Here is a 23,252-nt window from a genome sequence, read left to right as displayed (position 1 = left end):
ATTACAGATATAAAATAACATGTTCAGAGTTCTGCCTTTGAGTGGGAACAAAGGGTGTGATAAATGGCTGGGCAGATAACTTTTACTTCAGTATTAATGCAATTTGATAAGGGGAAAGCTCCTTGCAATAGCTTCTGTGTCAAAAACACTATTAAGTCTGCAGACAAAGGACCAAATGGAGTGAGCTTTTGTTTAAAATATTAACAGTTATTGTATTTCAGGTTAAACAACAACACAAACTTACCCAAACCCTAATTAGGATAGATTTTATATAAAATATATAGTAGAATCATGGCATCATCTATTTATAGTCAAGGTAAACAGAATTATGAGAGGAATTAGGACTCTACTATAGATCTGGATGTTGGTTTCACTTTCAAACACAAAAATAGTTTCTTCTTTTAAAAGTGCAGTAGAATATCCCCCATTCATAATTGTAACTAGTTTAGCAAAAGCAAAGCAATGACCTCAGGAACATACCCAGGTTTTAAGATAGATTTCTAGGTAATGGGCCTGAAAGGCATTTTGATCTGAATTTGATTTATTTTCCAACAATTTCAAATATAATTTCTCATCTGTGTGTAGATATATACAAGCACGAACACACATTCACACACGGTCATACACAGACACTTCACTTTCTATCAGATTAGGGTAATTTTTTATTGCAGGTCTCTTATATATTGGCTAACAGAAAACCTATCCCCAATCTAACAGATTACACACATACACACAGCCATTTCCACACTTCCTCACAGTGAAAAGCTCTCTGACGAGATACCAGAAAGTCAAGAGAGACAATGTTTTAATGGCTGGGCCTTGAGGACAACTCTGGTTGCATTTAAATCTCAGTGCCAAATGCACTAAGAGTTCCCTGCCGCTGTAATTTTTGGATCAGTCTCTTCAGGAATCAGGCCATGGAGAAAAGCAGGATGGTTTTCCCTGGTCTCCCCTATAAGCCACAGTGGTAAGACAAGATTTCTTTTTGTTCTGGGCTATCATTCCCATGATCATGAGCACTTCCTTTCCCCTCAGGAGTCACCCTACGAAGAGTGAAGGGGAAAGATCAAAGAACCATTGCCTAGCCACTGATCCATGCTCTGGAGTTCTGCAGAATGGAAATCCAGAACAGAGTCACTGGCTGATGCTCTGTAATAACATAATGGGAAAGCAACTACTGGAGATGTTCAAAAGAGGAAGTGTATTTCCTTTCAGAACGTGAACTCAGAAGCCCACACATCAAAGCTTAGAGCTACCTTGGAAGACAGTTGCACAAAGGTCCAAATACTCCACTAACTCATGAACTGAACTACTTGAGTCACTTCCACTTCTGAGCACATCATTTTCCTACTGAAAGCTCCTACCTATTATTTGACCATCTTTTCACAGTTTGGACAAACTGATCCCAGACTATAACTTTCAAAGGGTCTCTTGTACAATTCCATAGAAAGACTTCTGATTCCTGATGCTTAGAGCAGCCAATGAAGAGAGAGGTGCCTTTGACTCTCCAGCACCAAAAGGGTGCCTGCGTCAGTAGTATTTTGAACACTCTCTTCACAGCTACCTCAAGCATTCGCCTGAGCTTCAAGGCTTCTCCATTCTGCTGCTGGGACTAAGGACTTTATTAAAAAATGACAGAAGTGCCTCATCCAGGGACCACTACCAAAAACAAAACATGAAGTGATCAGGCGAGAGAAGGGGAGACAGAAAGGCATGAGTCAGGGAAAGAGTGCAAGAAGCTGATCCCAAATTAAAAGACAAAATTAAGAAAGGAAAACATTATGTATGTATATATAAACTAAAAGCAGAGCATATAAATGCTTAATCTGGTGGGAAGCCAAGACAACATCTATTAGAAATCTTGATGTGTCACAACAAGGCTCAGCCATAAGGAAATAAGGCAATATAAAAAAAAATGACCAAGGTATTTTGGTCACAGAATGGTCTCCTTCCTCCTCCCAGCCAACCCCTGCAAATGCATCTCTATATATCTTTTATATATATATATATAATATAGAATCTGTTTTTGTTAAAAAGTATTTCAATGATCATATATATTTATCAAGGCATGATGGCTTTAGGAAAGGGGGGGATCCATCATGGGGGAGCTGAGAAGGGAAATGCAGGAAGGGGAGGCTGGGGTAAGAAGTGTTAAGAAACTGTTTGGGGTCAAACAAATGCTCAGCAAAGGTGGCACCGACAGAATTTTCACTATGTTTCCCACTTTAAGAAGGTACTGATGATACAGGTGGGTGCCAGGACCCCATCTCTTCTTTTGTATCCCACCCCCAATTTTTCCCACCACCATGCATTTTTAATGCCTCATGGCTCACTCTCCCACACGTCTCTTGGACCCATGCTACCTTGCATCCCAGGGTTGATGGGTATGGCCCATATGTCTCTGGCCCCAGGTGCCTGATCTCAGAAGCCATTGCCACTGATATTAATGGACTGCAGATCTGCCACCTGCATGACATTGATGCCACTGTTGGCAAGACGGGCAATACCCTCCGGACAAATGGCCTCCATGGCTACCATGTTGGTGGTAATAAGGGCTGAAGGGGTGGCAGTACCACTGCCTTCTGAACCTGCCCCACTGTCCAGGGGCAAAGTGCCCACACTCAGGGCTACACCCGGGCCTCCCTTCTTATTCTGGTGGGTCTTGATATGCTTTGACAGGTGGTCACTCCTCATGAAGCGCTTCGGACACTCAGGGCAGGCAAATTTCTTCTCACCTAGGTAAAGGAAGAGTAAGAAGATTAGAAAATCACATCTTAGGAAGTAGGGGTACCTTGTTCAGTTCATTCCCTTCAAACCATATAAGGCAGAATAAGGCTCATCTTAAAAGGTGATTAAAAACAAGAAAATTCTGGTGATTATCTTTTGTCTTTTGGGGTGGGGGGGGGGGAGTAAAGATTAGAGAGTACTCAGAAAGGAAGAAGTTTAGCAGAAAAGTAAGATAGGACCTTCAGAATCCTTATTTCTTAAGGGTTTTCAGATTAACTCCAATGCCATTTATGATCCATACATTCAATTTCAAACATAAGTTGCTCAGAAATTTTAGTTACTTCCGAGGTATATTTTGTCTTTTCATTCTGGTCCATTACTACCTCTCCCTTCCCAAGTTCCCGCTCACCTGTGTGTGTGCGTTTGTGCCTCTGTAACTCATCTGAACGTGTGAAGCGTTTCCCACAGAATGACCAGTTACACATGAAAGGCCTCTCGCCCGTATGCCAGCGCAAGTGTGCCCGTAGGTGTGAGGTCTTGCCATATACTTTGCCACAGCCTTGCATGTGACAAATGTGCTGTTTCTTCTTGCCAGGATCCCCAGAGCCCCTGGAAGTGAAAACACAATTATTCTTTGTTCATTTTGGAGACAAAAATTAGAGTCATAAAGTATCCATAGTAATTACTGGACCCACTCAAAACTATTCCAAGTTTTTATTTAAAAAAAAAAAGGAATCTGCCTGTCAACTTAGGAGATGTAGGTTCAATACCTGTTCCGGGAAGATCCCACATGCCACGGAGCAACTAAGTCTGTGCCACAACTACTGAGCCTGTGGTCTAGAGCCCAGGAGTCGCAACTATTGAAGTCTGCGGGCCCCACAGCCCGTGCTCTGCAATGAAAAGCCACTGCAATGAGAAGCCGGTGCACCACAACAAAGAATAGCCCCCAATCACGACAAAAAAAGCCCACAGAGCAACAAAGACCTAGTGTAGCTATAAATAAATAAACATCAAAACGTGCACTTAGATATGTGCAGCTTACAAAAAGAAAAAAGACTTCTCAACACACACACGCACACAAATGCCTTCATTTTATTTTTTTAATTTGTTTATGGCATGCGGCATCCTAGTCCCTGGATCAGGGACCAAACTTGCGCCCTCTGCAGTGACCGTGCAGAGTCTTAACTGCTGGACCACCAGGGGATTCCCAAAAGCCTTCACTTTTAGTATCAACAGCTAAATCTTTATAGTCAGTTCCGATGTGTGAGGTCATTTTCAAGGTGACTTGTGAAATCTCTGAGGCATTTTCCTGTATTTTTCTGGACGTTAAGTCTCAATACACGCATTTTCCATGGGAGCCACTGTGAATATGGTGATGTGGTGATATTTTTGACTGGGAACTTATTAGTGAACAAAGGGTCTCTCCATTAAGCATTTGGTGGAGAACTTTAAAACATAATATTTTACAACTACAAAGCTTTCCTTTCTCCAAAATAAAGGTCAAGAGCCAAAAGGTAAAGATTAAAAGCTGAAAAGATAAAGTACTATGAGAGACATCAGTGGAAGAAGATGGGATGGAAAAAAGTTAAAAGAGGGGAAATAAGGACCGTAACTAATTCAAGGTATGTTAAAAAAAAAAAAATTCCCTATATGGAGCAAATCCTAAGCTCTTCTCAGGAAATCAGTTCTGAAATGTTTTTGCCAAACCAATTTGTACCATGTGTGATCCATTAGTGGGCACTATGGAGATTTCCAAAAGAGATTTGCCTTGGGTTTTAACAGCACACATTAGCAGAGGAGCAGGAAAAAAAAACGGAAATGAAATCACACTTAGGTGGAAATCACAGAATTTCTTTCAAAAACTTAAATCCACTTGAAGCTTTTTGAGAGGGAAACTCTACTGTACTCAAGAGCTTTTTTCCCCCTTTTAATTAATTTTTTGGGGGTGCTATGCAGCATGTAGGATCTTAGTTCCCTGACCAGGGATCGAACCCATGCTCCCTACAATGTAAGTGTGGAACCTTAACCATTGGACCACCTGGGAAGTCCATGTACTCAAGTGTTTTTGATTCAGATGTTTCCCATAATGTAGGGTAACCTACAAAGAATTCAAATTGTTTTTTGTTTTGGTACATTTCTTATTTTTGTGCTTATTTTTTTCTTAAGTTCTTTTAAAAAAAAATTTAATTTATTTACTTTGGCTGTGCTGGCTCTTCATTGCTATGTGGAGGTTCTCTAGCTGCAATGAGCAGGGGCTACTCCCTAGCTGCAGTGGTTTTTTTATTGCAGGGCATGGGGCTCAAGGGCACAGGCTCAACAGCTGTGGCACCCGAGCTTAGTTGCTCTGCAGCATGTGGGATCTGCCCAAGTCAAGAATTGAACCTGTGTCTCCTGCATTGGCAGGCAGATCCTTTACCACTGAGCCACCAGGGAAACTCTGTGCATATTATTACTATTATTATTTTAGTATTTATTTATTTATTCAGCTGTGTCAGGTCTTAGCTGCAGCATGTAGGATCTTTCATTGCGACCCATGGACTCTCTAGTTGTAGCGTGTAAGCATAGTTGCTCGGCAGCACATGGGACCTTAGTTACCTGACCAGGAATCAAGCTGAGTCCCCTGCACTGCAAGGCAGATTCTTAACCACTGGATCGCCAGGGAAGTCCCCTGTGCTTATTTTTAATGGGGCAAAACTTTAACAGACTTTTTTCAAAGGTAATTAAAAACCTATATGACTTTCTAGTCTCTTTCAAAGTCAGTGACTTGAAGAAAAAGAAATAACCTGGAACTCTTCAGAGATAATATTGTATAGGCAGTACACTAATGCGAAAATCTATCAGAAGTCTGTTTTGTAGGAGATATTATATTATTTGATTGAAGAATTTTCTACCCAGAATAAGTAGTTTTATCTACTTTGAGGGGGAAAAAAAGAAACTCATGATTTTCACACAGTCACTGTAAAATAATCATTACAGTAGGTATGTTTCCATTTCTTTGCCAGGCTGTTTTATAAGATATCTTGTTAAAACTATCTCACCAATAGAATTTTTTTAAAGAATAAAAACAAACAAACATCTCAAAACAGACATAAAGTAACAATCGTTTGACCATTTGGCTCCATCTGACTTCCTTGTCTCTAACAGAAAGCAGGCATCTCTGAAGGTCCAAGGTCTAAGAGTTGATGAAAAGGACCAGAGTTGGAACCAAGACCACATGTGACCTAACCAAATGCACTGTACTATCTCTGATCCCTGTGTAACCCTGCCAAGTCTTAAAGTTTAAACAAAACAAACAAAAAACCCCACTTATTTTTACCTCCTAATCTACTAATTTTTCATCCTTACACTCTTAAAGAGACCGGCTGAATCAACTTACCTTCCTTCACTGTCTTTACAGTAGGGGCAGGTGCATGCTTCCCGTCGGGTCCTCCGACCAGCTTGGGGTTGGGGATCTGGGCTGTTCTCTCCTTCTTCTCCCCCTGTTGGGTCATCATGTATTCCATCACCACCAGCCCCATGGAGGCCAAGCTGAGCTCCATGATCACCTGAAATTAAGAGAGTACAAGGGTCAAGGTGGGAAGGTCATCATAGCCACAGGTATCACAGCCACAGTGACCCTTGACTTTTACAGCACCATTTCTTCAAAACTTTGAAGTCACCTTCACTGATATTGCCTGTACTTGAAATCTCAAAATCAGCACTACAGAGACAAAGAAACAATAAGTATATGAAAACATGCTCATTCTCAAATTTGAAAACACAATTCTATTTGACTTTTATGATTGTTTTAACCTACCAGGTTAAAAAGTTAAAACTCTAACAAGGCACAGCATCGGCAAAGGTACAGGGCTTCCCAGATGGCTCAGTGGCAGGTGGTGAAAATTAGTGCAACCTTTATTTATTTATTTTTTTTGGGGGGGTGGGGGGGGGAGGTGCACCTGAGCTATGTAGCTTGTGGGATCTTAGTTTCCCAACCAGGGACTGAACTTGTGCCCTTGGCAGTGAAAGTGCAGAGTCCTAAGCACTGGACTGCCAGGGAACTCCCTGTATGACCTTTTTGAAGGCCAATTTGGCAATATCATTAAAAATTTAAGTGCACATCTTCAAAGAAATTTCACTTTCAATCACAATGTCCTATGGATATATTCATGAGAACACAAACATAAGTGACAGTAAAGTTTTCTGTAGCCTTATAACAAAAAACTGGGAAAAAATCAAAAGGTACACCACTGCTGAACTAGTTAAGTAAATTACAATAAACTTACGTGGAGTACTATATATGCATTAAAAAGAATGAGATAAAGTTGCATACTGTTCCAGAAAGAGGCTACAACAAATCTCTTACTCATTCCCAGAGCTAATGTATTATGGAACCAACAAAATGGAAGTGACTAAAAATAAGACTTTACGGGACTCTATTCAAAACCAAAAAGGGGAAATTTCCTGAAATGAGCAAAAAATTGTTCTGAATATTCAGCAGGAAACAGTACATGCATATTATAAATTTTGACACACAGAGAAAACCAAAGAGCTGAGATCAAAGTTAATTTTTTTTTTTTTTGGCCATGCGGAGCAGCATGTGGAATCTTAGTTCCCTAGCCAGGGATCAAACCCAAGCCCCCTGCAGCGGAAATACAGAGTCTTAACCACTAGACCACCAGGAAAGTCCTCAAAGTTAATTCTTCGTAGCTAGCTATATACATGCCAGAAGGTTTTAGTTTGGGATTAGATGCTTTTCAGAATGCACACACAAAAAAGAAAACACCATACATACATTCTGTTACTTGATGTCATTTCCTTTTAAAGATAAATTTGTCTTAAATTCACTATAATTTCTCTCCTGGTAAAATTAAAATAGATAAATTCTACAAAGTTCCAGGACAGTGTTTTTCAAGCTTTTCAAACTTGCAACATACAATAAAAATATATATATTTGACAATATAATCTAGTACATATATATATAATTGAAACAATAGTTTCACAAAAGTGTCTATCCTTATGCTAAGCAGTGTATTCTGAAATTTTCTAGACTCTATTTTTTTTTCCCTTATGCTGGTCATGACCCAGTATATTGATTTTATGAGTTACTAATGGGTCGCATTTGACATTTTCAAACACTGTTCTAGGCCAACAGACAGAAGCAATGGTTTAAAGGAATAGCTAACATTCTCCAGTTTTCAAATCTACTATCAATAAGCATTCACCTATGAAAGCATTTTGCAAATAAGTTAAAAACTCTATATCCATACTTAAGATTCTAATAAATGGAGACTGTTGAACTACCCTGCTTTATCTATTTTATAAAGAAGGAAACTAAATAAATGGGGTAGAAACTAAATAAATAAACATCTAGAAACCCAGGCTCTTGACTTCTGTACCTCATTTCAACTCTGTTCCGCCGATCAGCATAATCTGAGTCACGCGCCTCATGAGCAGCCCTCCCTGTGCTCTGTTTCTCACTCTAGCACTTCTAGCACAGCCTATCATAGCAAAATAAATGTAATTTGAATATTTTGAGATTTCCATGATACTGGCAGAATGAAAACTGGGAAGTACTGGAGCACAAGTTAAGAACCAGTTTAGAAATAAGACAGACCCTAGAAATGAGTCCCTGCGCTACGATTAGCTTTTTTGGTAATGATTAAATAACTTCTCTAGTTATCAATTTCCCCATCAGTAAAATTGGGATGAAACATTACCGATCTCATAAAGTTACTGTGAAACACAAATATGGAAGTTGCTGAGCATAACACAGGAAACACTGAGCTGCCACACAGCAGACATTCAGTACACACGTCGAATAATGCTAGGGAAATACCTTACGGAAAAACGTAGGGAGAAATCATAGAACAAGACACGCCGATATTTTCATTCTGCTTAAAAATTATGTGCGGCCAAGTGGAAACTCCCCCTAGTGGGGATGGAGAATTTATCCTTTAAAATAAGCCTTAACAGCTCAGCAGATAAGGTAGGATGCAAGTTAGTACTGCCAACAGTTACCTACCAAAAATTACCTTCAGAAGAGAAAATTATAAAACTAGTGATCCGACTATCTATAATAGGTCTTTAGAAACGATAAAATTGTGGTGCATATAAGCAAATCATCTTCTTTGATCTATTTTTCAAGCTAAACTAACTCCATTAAAATTTGAGAAGCAACTTATCAATCCTCAAAGTTCTCCCTTGCCCCAATCAACTCAAAAGAAGCAAACCTTTCTCCATTTTATTGAAACATAAGAATAATATACTTAGATATAAGAACTACTAAAACTAAATATCTAACCCTCTTTCAATTCTTACAAAATGGACAGTTAAAAATTAATATCCTCCTGGACCCCCACAATGATTTCAATTTTTTTCAAACTAAGAAAACTGAGAATGGGGTTAGATAGAATGAACAATTTTTAATTTCATTTAACAAAAAGAAGGGATAAAATGTCAACAGAGTATCAACATCAGACCAGAATCTGTTCCCTGCCTCTTTTAATAACAGTTTTAGAATAAGAACAGTTTTATCTTAAAATGTGGTACTGGTTAGGCAATGAAATAAATTAAAGATTTTCCTTTCCATGATTAAAATAACTAGTAAACCAAAGGCACAGCTTAATGACAGTCTTGCCCAACTCAGTGGTTGCCTCTAGCATCAGTTTCTGAAATAGCCATCGCAGTTACGCACTTTTTTAGTTTCCTCAAAGTGAAGAAGTGTGCTGAAGTTATGAACTTTCAAGACCACCACATAGCAAGTCAAACACCCTATTCTTCTCTGAGAAAAAAACTTGGGCAATACTAAAATAAGATGAAATAAGAACCTTCTCAATAATTTCCAAAAGGGTGGTTCCCATACACTTCCTTATTATCTGCTTTCTGAAATGACTTTGGGAACATAGTGTTCTTTAATTCATTAAGTATTAATACAGTAAGACTAAACTTTAGAACAATACCTATATTAAGCACACACTGGGTTTTCTCAATGTTTCATTTTACACAACAGATTTAACTCAAAGAAGAATATCTCAGACCACAAAATGTTTGTGTCTTTTCAGCTATGTTGAAACAGAATACTGGTAACAATACATGAGGAACAAGGTATCCAGAATAAGGCTCCAAATCAAGAAATAAAAACCTCCACAGTGTAAGATTCCCTGGTGGTACAGTATATAGGGACCCATTTGCCAGTGCAGGATACATGGGTTCAATCCCTGGTCTGGAAAGACCCACGTGCTACAGAGCAACTAAGCCAGTGCCCCAAATACCGAGCCCGTGTGCTGCAAGTACAGAAGCCCGAGCGCTGCGATAGAGAGCAGCCCCCGCTCGACGCAGCCAGAGAAAGCCTGAGTGCAGCAACAAAGACCGAGTGCAGCCAAAAATAAATAAATGAAAAATTTTAAAAAGAATAAAGAATGGGCACCAGAAATTTAATTCCCTTCTGTTCCAGAATGCAAGCCCTTGCTAATTCATCAGTAAGTTATGCTCTATAAAAATTCATATATATATATATATATATCTTGCTTCTAAACTTAATTACACATTAAATACTTCCTGTTACTTAATCATCATATTTTATACCCATATGCTATGCTAAGTCATTTCAGTCGTGTGGGACTCTGTGCGACCCCACAGACGGCAGCCCCTCAGGCTCCGCCGTCCCTGGGATTCTCCAGAAAGAACACTGGAGTGGGTTGCCATTTCCTTCTCCAATGCAAGAAAATGAAAAGTGAAAGTGAAGTCGCTCAGTCGTGTCCGACTCTTAGCGACCCCATGGACTGCAGCCTACCAGGCTCCTCCGCCCATGGGATTTCCAGACAAGAGTACTGGAGTGGGGTGCCATTGCCTTCTCTGATTTTATACCCATAGACATGTATAAATGATAATCTATAGGGTTTCCTATATACAAACCTCCTTAAGACCTTATCCCTACAGTGCCATGTGGACTCTCTAATAGCAATCTGTAAAAATGTTTAACAAATATTTACTGTCTACTGATCCAGGTACTACACTAAGTGCTGAAGATTCAAAGAAATAGTTTTCACTGTGGAAGAGCTTGTAGTTCACTAGAGAAGAGAGAAACAGATAATTTCAAAATAACGATATAAACCTTATACTAAAAGCCATTCAAAGATTTTCTAGAACTGAAAAGGGTAATTTCTCCAGTCTAGAATTTCAGAAAGGGCCTGTTTCCTAAAGGAACTGAGATTTGGGCCAAACTTCAAAAAATGCATAGGAGTTAGCCAAGTGAAGAATGTTGGCAAGGGAAGGGTAGTTCCAGGCAAAGGGAAGACTACCAGCAGCATGAAGGAATGTAGTGGAGTGTGGGATGGTGGTGGAGTAGAGGGAGGATGTAGGTGAAGAGATGAACTTCAAAACAGATATTATTAGATGCAAGACAGATATTTAAATGACTGATTTTTTTTTAAAGGTGATGGTAGAGAGAGTATGGATAAGCACTTTCATACATCAGCCAGGGAAACAGCACGTTTCCTATATGTGTCGGGCACATTGGCAATATAGGGCATGTCTTTAAGATGTGACTAATATTTAACCCAACAAATAAGGACATGTGCCAGACACTATATTAAGCTCTGGAGCGAGTTAGATATAATCCTGGCCATTGCAAAGCTTCCCAGCTTCATTATCTCACTTGGGAAGACACAACATGAAACCAACAAGTATAATATCTGTCCTATAATTTGTATAATAAAGTGATAATAAAACACTCTATTAAGAGAAGTATTAGAGTTGGGAGGGAGAGTGTTGGAAGGGAAAAAATGGAATATACTGGTTATTCCATTTGATAATAACGAGGTAATAAAAGTCTAAAGTAGGGCAGTGGTTCCAGTAAAGAAAAAGGCATGGGTAAAAAAGTATTTAGGATTAATGGGACTTCCCAAATGGTCCAGTGATTAAGAATCCATCTTCCAATGTGGGGGATGTGGTTTTGATCCCTGGTGGAGGAGCTAAGATCCCACATGCTGGAGAACAACTAAGCCTGCACACCTCAACAAAGACCCAGCACAGCCAACAACGATTTACTTGGGGAAAGGTCAGAGTACATAAAAATGCTCTTCACTGAAAAAAATCCAACTACGGAAAATGTCAGGCTTCGGAGGTGGCGCTAGTGGTAAAGAACCTGTGTGCCAATGCAGAAGACCTGATCCCTGGGATGGGAAAATCCCCTGGAGGAGGAAATGCCAACCCCTCCAGTATTCTTGCTTGGAGAATCCTATGGACAGAGGAGTCTGGCGGGCTACAGTCCACAGGGTTGCAAAAAGTCAGACACAACTGAGGCAACTTAGCAAACACATGGAAAGAGTCATTTGAAGAGACATTCATCAAATGATTTACAACAGCAATACAAGAAATGGATTAAAATGTAAATAAACTGTTCAAGTAACCAGATGGATTACTAGGCAGTCAGCAAAATTATGATTAATTGAACTCAGAATAAATGCTTATACTATATTATTCTTTAATGATAGGGCTATATATATTACAACAACCTAGAAAAAATGTTCATGCTACGTTATTACTGAACAAACCAAGAAACACATTACAGGCATACTAAGAAAGTTATGCTAGAGAAATGCATACATTAAAATTTACATCCAGTAGAGCAATTTGGGCACACCAAATCGGTGGCTGCAATGGGCAGTGCTATTAGTTTTTTTCCCTTTCTCTTTCTCATATTTTCTGTAGTATAACTCTGTAACTTTTATCATTAAAAACACCTATACAGCAGGAAAAAAATTAGTCTATGCATCTTCTCATTTTTTGGTATATTAACAGTGTTCAGAAAGTATGAAGATAATTCCTTAGTGAAAGTTGCTCAGTCCTATGTGACTCTTTGTGACCCCATGGACTATACATTTGATGGAAATCTCCAGGCCAGAATACTTGAGTGGGTAGGTGTTCACTTCTCCAGGGGATCTTCCCAACCCACAGATTGAACCCAGGTCTCCTGCATTGCAGGCAGATTCTTTACCAGCGGAGCCACCAGGGAAGCCCCAGAATACTGGAGTGGGTAGCCTATCCCTTCTCCAGGGGATCTTCCCAACCCAGGAATTGAACCAGGGTCTCCTGCATTACAGGCAGAGTCTTTACCAGCTGAGCTACCAGGGAATCCCTTAATTCCTTAAGTACAGGGCAATCTACCCAAAGATGGCAAAGGCTTTCACCAGTAGGTGTCACTGTAACGAAGTGATAAGATGTTTTAAAAGCCCACCCTCCAAGGGCAGAGGCTTAAGAAGAAACAAAGATGGGCATGGATGTGCAGTATATGCACAAGTTTGAAATGCAACCATTTAAAAAACTATAATTCAAATGTCTCTCCATCAACCATCATGATTCCAAAGCTACAGATTTCCCTATTTTTCATCTCCAAGAAAACCAAGGATTTGAAAATTTGATTATTAGTAAAATACTGAAGTTCTTGTAAATTCCAAGACTTTCATCTACTTCCCATCTCTCTCAACATCACTCCATAGTGAAAACTGTTTTTCAAGACAAAGAAATGAACAAGAATTGCCTTACCTTTCCTCCCAGCTCTCACCATACTGATATCCTGGGAAAGGGGATTCACTTTAACATCCCTCCCAAACTAATTACCTATTATTATTCAAATTGTTATGATTAAAAATTCATTTAGGGAATTCCCTGGTGGTTCAGTGGCTAAGACTCTGAGTTCCCAATGCAGGGGGCCCAGGTTCCATTACTGGTCAGGGAACTAGATCCATATGCTGTATCTAAGAGTTTGCATATCTCAACCAACAGTCTAAATACCTCAGCTGAAGATCCTGCATGCCTCAACGAATATGGAAGACCAAAAATTCCAAGTGCTGCAATGAAGACTTGCCGTAGCCAAGTAAACAAATTTAAAAATAAAATAAAATTCATTCAAATATATATTAATATATACCAGAGGAAAGCTGTGGAGGAGGAACATAAAGGTTAAGAGAACAAAGTTGGGAATTCCCTGGAGATCAGGGGTTTGGACTCTGTACTCTCACTGCTCAGGGCCTGGGTTCACTCCTTGGTCAAAGAACTGCAAGCGGTGCGGCACGGTGAAAAAAAATTAAGACACACTGTAGATGAACTAATGGTCCAGTGGTTAAGACCCCACACTTCCAATGCAGGGGGCACAGGTTTGATCCCTGGTCAGGGAACTAAGATCCCACACACCAAGCAGTAGAGTCAAAAAAAAAAACAAAACAAAACAGATGAACACAATTAATTCTAACTAACTGTTCATATTCAACAACTGACATTTTAAATTACTGAGAGCCTCTGATGATTAAAATTAATACAGGCATGCACTGTACATGGTACAACTGGACAAACCTAGGTATGACTCCTGGTTTCATCACTTTCTGCCAAGGAACTTCTCTGAGCCTTCACTGGCAAAAAGGATACTGAGATAACTATGGACATTACCTAGCACTGTTCTTGGCACTTAGGAGGTGCTCAGTAAATCACTATATATTAAGAAAATGAAAGAAAGGTTAAATGTGAATTTTAATGTTGTTTTCCTCGCATCTATACATGTACCCTTACTATCCACAGTATGTTCTTTGACTTCCCTGGTGGCCCAGACAGTAAAGCGTCTACCTACAATGCAGGAGACCCAGGTTCGACCCCTGGGTTGGGAAGATACCCTGGAGAAGGAAATGGCAACCCACTCCAGTCTTCTTGCCTGGAAAATCCCATGGACGGAGGAGCCTACAGTCCACGGGGCCGCAAAGAGTCGGACACGACTGAGCATACGAGGCAAGGGAGTTATAACATCAAATTCAATCATTAGTGTTTAAAATAGCAACAATAAAATACTGTAAAGCCAAGAATAAAATGCATACTAATCTAACATTTTGTTTCTACTCACTGGATTTACCACTGAAAAAGGATAATCATATTGAAGTCTTCAAATTATATGTAATTCATTAATTACGATTAAAACTTGCTTGGGGTTGATTAGTAATGCAAAAGTAACTGTTCTGAATGCACAGTGTAGTTTTGAAAAGAAAAAGTGTGGACAAAATTTCATGTTTTCAGAAAATTTCCTAGATAAAATATAGCAAGAAGATGCTGTGTGATGATAAAAGCATGAAAGAATGCTGAAGCAAAGCAGAGATATACACAGTAAAGAGAAGTATCTCATACTCAAATATCCTAGAGGCTCTCGGTAACAAGACCAAATTAATTTCTCTAGTGGGTCCCGAAGAAAAATTAATAATAGTAGCTATCTACCAAGATCCCCTTGAGGAGGAAATGGCAACCCACTCCAGTATTCTTGCCTGGGAAATCCCATGGACAGAGAAGCCTGGCGGGCTACAGTTCATAGGATTACAAAAGAGTGGAACACAACGTAGCAACTAAACCACCACCACGATGTTCTAATAAAATTCCTTTTCAAAAACTTTTTATTTTATACTGGAGTATAGTTGATTAACAATGTTTTGGCAGTTTCAGGTGTACAGCAAAGTGATACAGTTTATATATACATGTATCTATTCTTTTTAAAATTCTTCGCCCATTTAGGTTGTTACATAATATTGAGCAGAGTTCCCTATGCTATAGAGTAGGTCCTTGTTGGTTATTTATTTTTTTGGCCGTGCCACATGGCACATGGGAACCTATTAGTTCCCTGACCAGGGACTGAACTCATAGCCTCTACAGTGGAAATGCAGTCTTAACCACTGGACCACCAAGGATGTCCTTGGTTATCTATTTTAAATACAGCAGTGTGGGACTCCCTGGTGGTGTAGTGGATAAGAACCCGCCTGCCAATGAAGGGGACATGGGTTTGATCCCTGGTACGGGAAGATTCCACATGCTGCAGAGCAACTAAGCCACATGCCACAACTACTGAGCTCACGCTCTAGGGCCCACAAGCCACAACTACTGAAGCCCACATGCGGCAGCTACCGCCTCCCGTGTGCCCAGAGCCTGTGCTCTCCAACAGGAGAAGACACCACAATGAGAAGCTTGCGTACCACAGCTAGAGAGCAGCACCTGTTCTTAGCAACTAGAGAAAAGCCCACATGCAGGCAATGAAAACCCAGCACAAGCAAAAATAACAAATAAATTATAAAATAAATAAATACAGCAGTGTGTACATATCAATCTCGAACTACCCAACAATCCCTTCCCCCTACCCTTCTCCCCTGTGAATAAGATTATTAAAAATGTAAGTAGAATAGTAATAATAAAGTACTATTAACAGTGATGGTCGTTTAGTCACTTAGTTGTGTCTGACTCTGCGAACCCATGGACTGTATGTAGCCCACCAGGCTCCTCTGTCCACGGAATTCTCCAGGCAAGAATACTGGAGTGGGCTGCCATTTCCTTCTCCAAAAAAGGGGGTGAATATATCAAAAATTCTACCACCCCAACAAATTATTATCTTTTTCCATCTTCCCCTCAACTACTACCTATCTGCACAAATAAGCTTTACAAATTTGTAATCGTAATACAGTAGCATTAAGCATAAAAATCTGAACCAACATTAAGAAGTAGCTCTCCAGAGGACTCCTGGCGGTCCAGTGATTAAGATGCTGCACTTCCAGGGCAGGGGGTGCAGGCTGGATCCCTGGTCGGGGAGCTAATACTCTACATGCTACATGGCACAGCCACAAAAAAAAAGTAACTCCAGATCCATACTATCCTGAGATGCCTGAAGTGAACATGTGAATAGGCGCTTACATGTTGGGTACCTTTTAATGATAGGGCTAAGTTTATGCATGAGTAATGCCCACAGTATAATTATGTAATATGATGTAGTACAGCTGATATTTTAACACTCCCCCACCATAAACTGCAAGGTAACTTTTAATATAACTAAATTTCCCTTCGTCTTAATTTGTCCAGACTACTAGATAAATACTAAAAGCAGAAAACTCTCATTTATACCTAGTGTTAAAGAAATACATGACAGCGTTAAACTGTCTATGACAGTATGAGAAAAGGAAAAAAGACAGAAAAGCTACTCCATGAAAATATACAGATGCTCATTTATGCATCTATGTACTCCTTTTCCTAAATGGTTTTCTTCAACTTCTGCTTACTATGGCAATGAATAATTTAGATGTATGCATTTTACTTAATATATTTTGAGCTTTCTGTCCTGTTCTTTTAATATTGATTATGTAATGAGCCAATCAGCAAACATACTCCTGAGGAATATTCTTATTCTAAGAAAATGACTTAAAATGAGAAAACTGTATGGTCTATTATATTCTGTATTAAAAATACAGAAATCTTGAAACTACTTGAGTATTTAATACAACAAAAGAGAAATAAGCTGTGGCAAACAACTTGATAAAATATTATGCAGTAATTTAAAATCACTCCTCTGGAAGTGAAATATATAACAAGGATCCCTACTATTGTGACTGTTATTTAACAAGAATGAAATGAGGTGTAAATATTAGCATGGAGTAGGTAATATTATTTGTAGTTGACATGACAATACACCTGGAAAATCACTAAAAATTACTGAAAGCAGTAAGACTGCAACATAGCCATTATAAAATTAACACACATAAACCAATATTATTGGTTGAATAATGCTTCATCAAATGGATAGACTACTTTTGTTTACCCACTGGACACTTAGATTGCTTCCACCTTTCAGCTCTCAGGAACAGTGCTGCTATTTGTGTGGATATGTGTTTTCATTTCTCTTAGAAATATACCTAGGAATAGAATCACTCACTTAATAAAATTTTAATCTAAAAAGTATAAACAATGATGTTCATCACAGCATTACTTGTAACAATGAAATTTTAGGGTGGAAAGTACATCAGTAGAGTTAAGCATATCCTAGTACTAACATCAGAGAAGGCGATGGCACCCCACTCCAGTACTCTCGCCTGGAAAATCCCATGGACGGAGGAGCCTGGTGGGCTGCAGTCCACCGGGTCGCGAAGAGTCAGACACATCTGAGCGACTTCATTTTCACTTTTCACTTTCACGCACTGGAGAAGGAAATGGCAACCCACTCCAGTGTTCTTTCCTGGAGAATCCCAGGGACGGCGGAGCCTGGTGGGCTGCTGTCTATGGGCTTGCACAGAGTCGGACACGACTGAAGTGACTTAGCAGCAGCAGCAGCAGCAGCACTAACATACCATGAAATTTCCATACAATCATTTAAAATGATGATATTTATTATTTATGAAAAATGTATATGATATACTGTTCAGTAAAAATAATATTATGAAGCACTATAAAGAGTATAATACTATTTTAGTATTAATAAAATATATAGACTTCTTTGTAAATTGTACACAAAGGTACAAAAACATGGCTGGAAGGATGATCACCAAAATTTCAACAACGATTATCTTTGAATAGTTAAAGTTCAATTAATTTTTACTTTATTTTCAGAATTATTTTTATTGTTTAATGTTTTTACCAATACCAGTTAAACAAGTTACTTAAAAATATATTTAGGGAGTTTCCTGGTGGCCTAGTGCTTAAGATTCCAAGCTTTCACGGCCTTGGCCTGGGTTCAGTTTCTGGTTGGGGAACTAAGATCACACAAACTGAGCGGCATGGCCAAAAAAAAAAAAAAATTAAATTAAAAATATTTTTTCCTATCATCAAAGGTAATGCTCAAAATCCTTCAAGCTAGGCTTCAACAGTAAGTGAGCTGAGAACTTCCAGATGTACAAGCTGGATTTAGAAGAGGCAGAGGAATCAGAGATCAAATTGCCAATATTTGCTGGATCATAGAGAAAGCAAAGGAATTCCAGAAAAACATCTACTTCTGGTTCATTGACTACATGAATGAAGTCATGTGGATCACAACAAACCTTGGAAAACTCTTAAAAAAGAGATGGGAATACCAGACCACCTTACCAGTTAGAACTGGACATGGAACAAAGGACTAGTCCAAAATTTTGAAAGAGTACATCAACACTGTATATTGTCTCCCACCTTATTTTATTTAACTTCTATGTAGAGTATATCATGCAAAATGCCAGGCTGGATGAATCACAAGCTGGAATCAAGATTGCTGGGAGAAATATCAACAACCTCAGACATGTAGATGATACCATTGTAATGGCAGAAAATGAAGAGGAACTAAAGAGCCTCTTGATGAGGGTGAAAGAAAAGAGTGAAAAAGCTGGCTTAAACCTCAACATTCAAAAAACTAAGATATGGCGTCTGGTCCCATCACTTTATGGCAAACGGAAGGGGAAAACAAGGAAACAGTGACAGATTTTTTTTTCTTGGGCTCCAAAATCACTATGGATGGTGACTGCAGCCATAAAATTAAAAGATACTTGCTCCTTACAAGGAAAGCTATGACCAACCTAGACAGTTTATTACAAAGCAGACATCACTTTGCTGACAAAGGTATGTATAGTCAAAAGCCATGGTTTTTCCACTAGTCATGTATGGATGTGAGAGTTGGACCATAAAGAAGGCTGAGGACCAGGACCAAAGAATTGATGCTTTGAACTGTGGTGCTGGAGAAGACTCTTCAGAGTCCCTTGGACGCCAAAGAGATCAAAACCAGCCAATCCTAAAGGAAATCAACCCTGAACATTCACTGGAAGGAATGATGCTAAAGCTCCAATACTTTGGCCAACTGATGTGAAGAGCCAACTCACTGGAAAAGACCCTGATGCTGAGAAAGATTGAGGGCAGAAAGAGAAGGGGTGACAGAATGAGATGGTCAGACACCAGCATCACCCACTCAAGGGACATGAGTTTGAGCAAACTCCAGGACTAAGTGAAGGACAGGGAAGCTTGGCATGCTGCATGCAGTCCATGGAGTTGCAAAGAGTCGGACACGACTAAGTGAATGAATAAGTTTTCTAATTTTAGCTCTAGAGATCTCTATAAAGTGAATGCTTTGAATCTTCCCATTTTCCATACTGAACTGTAATTTACATAGCAGTCCTTTGTGAGCAACCAGTGTTCCCTTTAGGTAAGTTATTCTGTATCCATAGGTTTGTGCTACCAAACATGCTCTGTATAAAGAAAAACAGAGGTGGTTCCTGCCCTGTTCCTGTAGGCATTTAAGATCTAAAACACTGACATACCTAAAATTGTACAGAGAACAGCTACCAAATGTCTCAGATATCTGTATGTACTTGTACACTTAAGAATCTACACTACCACAAAGAATTGAGGAGAATATAATCATCATCCTTGCTCTGTAGATGAACAGAAGTCAAGAAATTCCAAAATCACTAACTTAAGTTGGTTCAGCCCTAACCAGTTTCTCAATTTTCTACTCTCCTTTTGCAACAGAAGATCGAAACAAGTGAGTTTACACAATCAAAACAATCATTAATTGATAAAACCACACAGTTTAGCAGCAATTTTTTAAAACTGCTGAGGGCAGACAAATTTTGTGAGCTTTAGTATTTGTAATATATCATTTTGTGAACTGGGATAGGGGTTAAAAAAAAAAATCCATTGTATTATCCTTTAAACCTGCCTAGATGTCCTAAATCATTTCACAATCATTTTTGAAGGGGTGGGCTTTTTTGGGATGAGGGGGTGAGATAGGTGAGACAGGAATTAGCTGAGAGTAAAAAAGAAAGTAACAGTGATTTAGTAAAACTAAGTTCTAGAAAGGTAAAAGGAAAAAATAAAATTGTCTTAACGTACAGAAAACCAAACAACTCAAGAACACAGGGACAGAAAAATAACTCGTTGAAACAAAAATTAAAAAACCTAATTATCATTGGTCAACAAAGTGTTCATCAAGAATGTTTTTCTAGCAAACAGTCTGCACCAAGTTTATAACCAAGTCAACAAGAGATAAAGAAACAGAAAATTTATGGGTAATCCAACTACTGTTTTTACCAGAATGGTTTATGAAAGAACAAAGCATACTGGCTGGAGTTTACGTCCTTTGGCAGTTATTGTAGTTTACTGACTACACCAATGGGCAAGAAAGAACGCAAAGATCTTAGACACAACTTTAAAGAGCAGCCTTCACCTAAGTAATCAAAATCCTACTTTTAACTGAATGGGAGGACAGAACTTCTATTGAGATATGGGCACTAATGTGTGTTGAGGATCAATATTATGTTATCTACCTCATTTAATCCTAGTAATTCTGTGGGGGTAAATATTATACTAACCCTCTTGTATAGAGGAGAGGATGAAGAACTTCCCCTAAGTCACGCAGCCAGTTAAGCAGCAAAGCTATGATCTGGATCCTGGCATGTCACTCCCCTGTCCATACTAAGCATCTCACTCAGGACACACTTTTTCTTTCACAAAGGATTTTCAATTACTGCTAGTTTCAGAACTGGACTTATTTCATCCAGCTAAACTGTTTCACCTTATACAAGACAGGACGTGAGATGTGTTCATCTGCAAAAACAATATTTAAAACAAAACCCCACCGTATTTTGGCTCTAAGATCCCACTTATAGGCAGTCATCTATTTCTCATCCAAAATAGTACTAACTAAACAGAATAACTTTCCAACAACTGTTCCCAATCTCTCAATAATTTTGTGAATTTTTATATTGTACTTTCAAATACTCTTTTCATCTTCCCTCCTAACAGCAGCATAACAAAAAAAAAAAAGAGTTCTCTTCAGCAAGCACTTGAGTTTGTTCATAGTACCAATGTCTCACAGGAGGTTGGGATTAGAAATAGGGGTAGTGGGGAGGGGATATAAGAAAACAGGAGACATGACACAATATGACTCATTCATAAACACACCTATTCATGTGCAGCAGTAGGTTTCATCATCAACTTCCATTTCAGGTTTCAGAATGCAACTGCAAGGGCCTGATGGTCCTGTTTGAACCAGAACTAGAAAAAGCCTCTAAACCTGACTTCTGAACAGAAGCCTATGTTTTCCAGACATAACCTTTAATTGGGTTGGCCAAAGTTTGTTCAGGTTCTTCCATCACATCTTATGGAAATACCCAAACAAACTTTTTGGTCAACTCAAAATTTTGGTTTCCTCTACGTACAATACTGTAAAGCATGCTGAGCACAATGCCAAGTATGTCCAAACAATCCTCTACAGTGGCCCTGGGATGTCTTCCTTTTACGAGGGGGTTTTCAGATGATGCAACATTAGTAATCCTTCAGTGACACTGTTATCAAGAGAATCATTCTGGACAAAGTTATCTATAATACTGAGGTTTTACAGGGCTTAAAAAAAAAAGTCTGCTATAAGTTTGATGCTTAGCTTTTTGGAAATGGACAAATCTCTTGGCTGGTACCACTTGTATTTGATATTATTTTTTAAAGCATTTATTTGGCTGTGCTGAGTCTTAGTTATGGCACACGTGATCTTTAGTTGAGGCATGTGGGATCTAGTCCCCATCCACGAATTGAACTCGGGCTCCCTGTCCTGGGAGCATAGAGTACTAGCCTCTGGACCACCAGGGAGTCCCAGTACCACTTTTATTTATTTAATATTTATTCATTTAATAAATATTTATTTATTTATTTATTATAGCACAGGCTCCAGGGCAAGTGGGCTTCAGTAGTTGTGGCACATGGGCTCAGTAGTTGTGGCTCCTGGGCTCTAGAGCACAGGCTCAATGGTTGCGGTGCATGAGCTTAGCATGTGGGATCCCCCCTGGATCATGGATGGAACCCATGTCCCCTACATTGGCAGGTGGATTCTTTACCACTGAGCCACCAGGGAAGCCCCAGTACCACTTTAAACAGCATCAAATTCCTCTGCAAGCAAAGCAATGATTAAAACCAAACAGTCCATGGAGTAATAATTTTCAATACTAAGAAAGTAGTACTGGAAATGAAGGTGCCTATTTCATATAATCTCTATTGCACGTGCCTATTTCTTAAAAGTTTAAATGCCTAGTTCTTAAATTTTAATGGTAAGACACATCTGGATAATGTAATAAAATAATATTTTATAATACCTCCATCCCAGTTATTCTAATAAAATTTTAAGACTTTAATTAGTCATCATGATGTTTTCAGGAATAAATCAAAGACCTATTAGTAATTAAAGTCTGGATGCATCTGAATTTCACATTTCAGTTAAAAATAATACAATGTGATCATATGTTAGTGCTTTTATTCAGATAGCTCTGATCAGGTATTTGACTAAAAGATTAATTACACCAAGATACCTGGCCATGCTACAATTTCCTAAACCTCTATATGAACTAAACAGGAGGATATCCAATATGGGATAAAAGGACAATTTGTCATTTTCTGGGGCTCAGAGGGGTCAATGAATCAATTCCAAAAAGGGAAATGCTTGCCAGCAACAAGCCATCTTCGCTTTCTGTGGTCATTTGTGTATAAGGAATCAAAATAAGAAGGTAAGCAATTACCAGTTACCTAAGCATGATTTATCTTTAAAAGTACCAAGAGGTCCAGAAGTTAAGACTCTGCTTCCACTGAACGGGGCCCAGGTTCAATCCCTGGTCAGGGAACTAGATCCTCTGTGCTGTGACTAAGAGCTCACATACTATAACTAAAGATATCACGTGCCCCAATGAAGACCTGGAGTAGCCAAATAAATAAATATTAATAGATAAATAAGTGAATTTTTTAAAAAGGAAGGAAA

The 23,252-nt window shown here is 39.0% G+C and overlaps 1 protein-coding gene across 3 annotated transcripts in view; it reads right to left on the bottom strand.

The window, feature by feature from the left end:
* Nucleotides 1-638: 638 nt before the first annotated feature.
* The window catches only part of SP1 (Sp1 transcription factor), a 35,138-nt gene continuing 12,524 nt past the window's right edge, over nucleotides 639-23,252 (bottom strand). For all 3 annotated transcript variants that reach the window (XM_025284254.3, XM_025284256.3, XM_025284255.3), the window contains exons 4-6: nucleotides 6,104-6,272; nucleotides 3,137-3,336; nucleotides 639-2,735 (exon numbers count right to left, since the gene is read on the bottom strand). In XM_025284254.3, the coding sequence (XP_025140039.1) occupies nucleotides 2,422-2,735; nucleotides 3,137-3,336; nucleotides 6,104-6,272 (683 nt within the window). In that variant the 3' untranslated portion in view covers nucleotides 639-2,421. The remainder of the gene's footprint in view (nucleotides 2,736-3,136; nucleotides 3,337-6,103; nucleotides 6,273-23,252) is intronic.

This window comes from Bubalus bubalis, chromosome 4, assembly GCF_019923935.1.
Source record: "Bubalus bubalis isolate 160015118507 breed Murrah chromosome 4, NDDB_SH_1, whole genome shotgun sequence".
NCBI classification, from domain to species: domain Eukaryota; kingdom Metazoa; phylum Chordata; class Mammalia; order Artiodactyla; family Bovidae; genus Bubalus; species Bubalus bubalis.
This window is presented reverse-complemented; position numbering and strand designations above follow the sequence as displayed.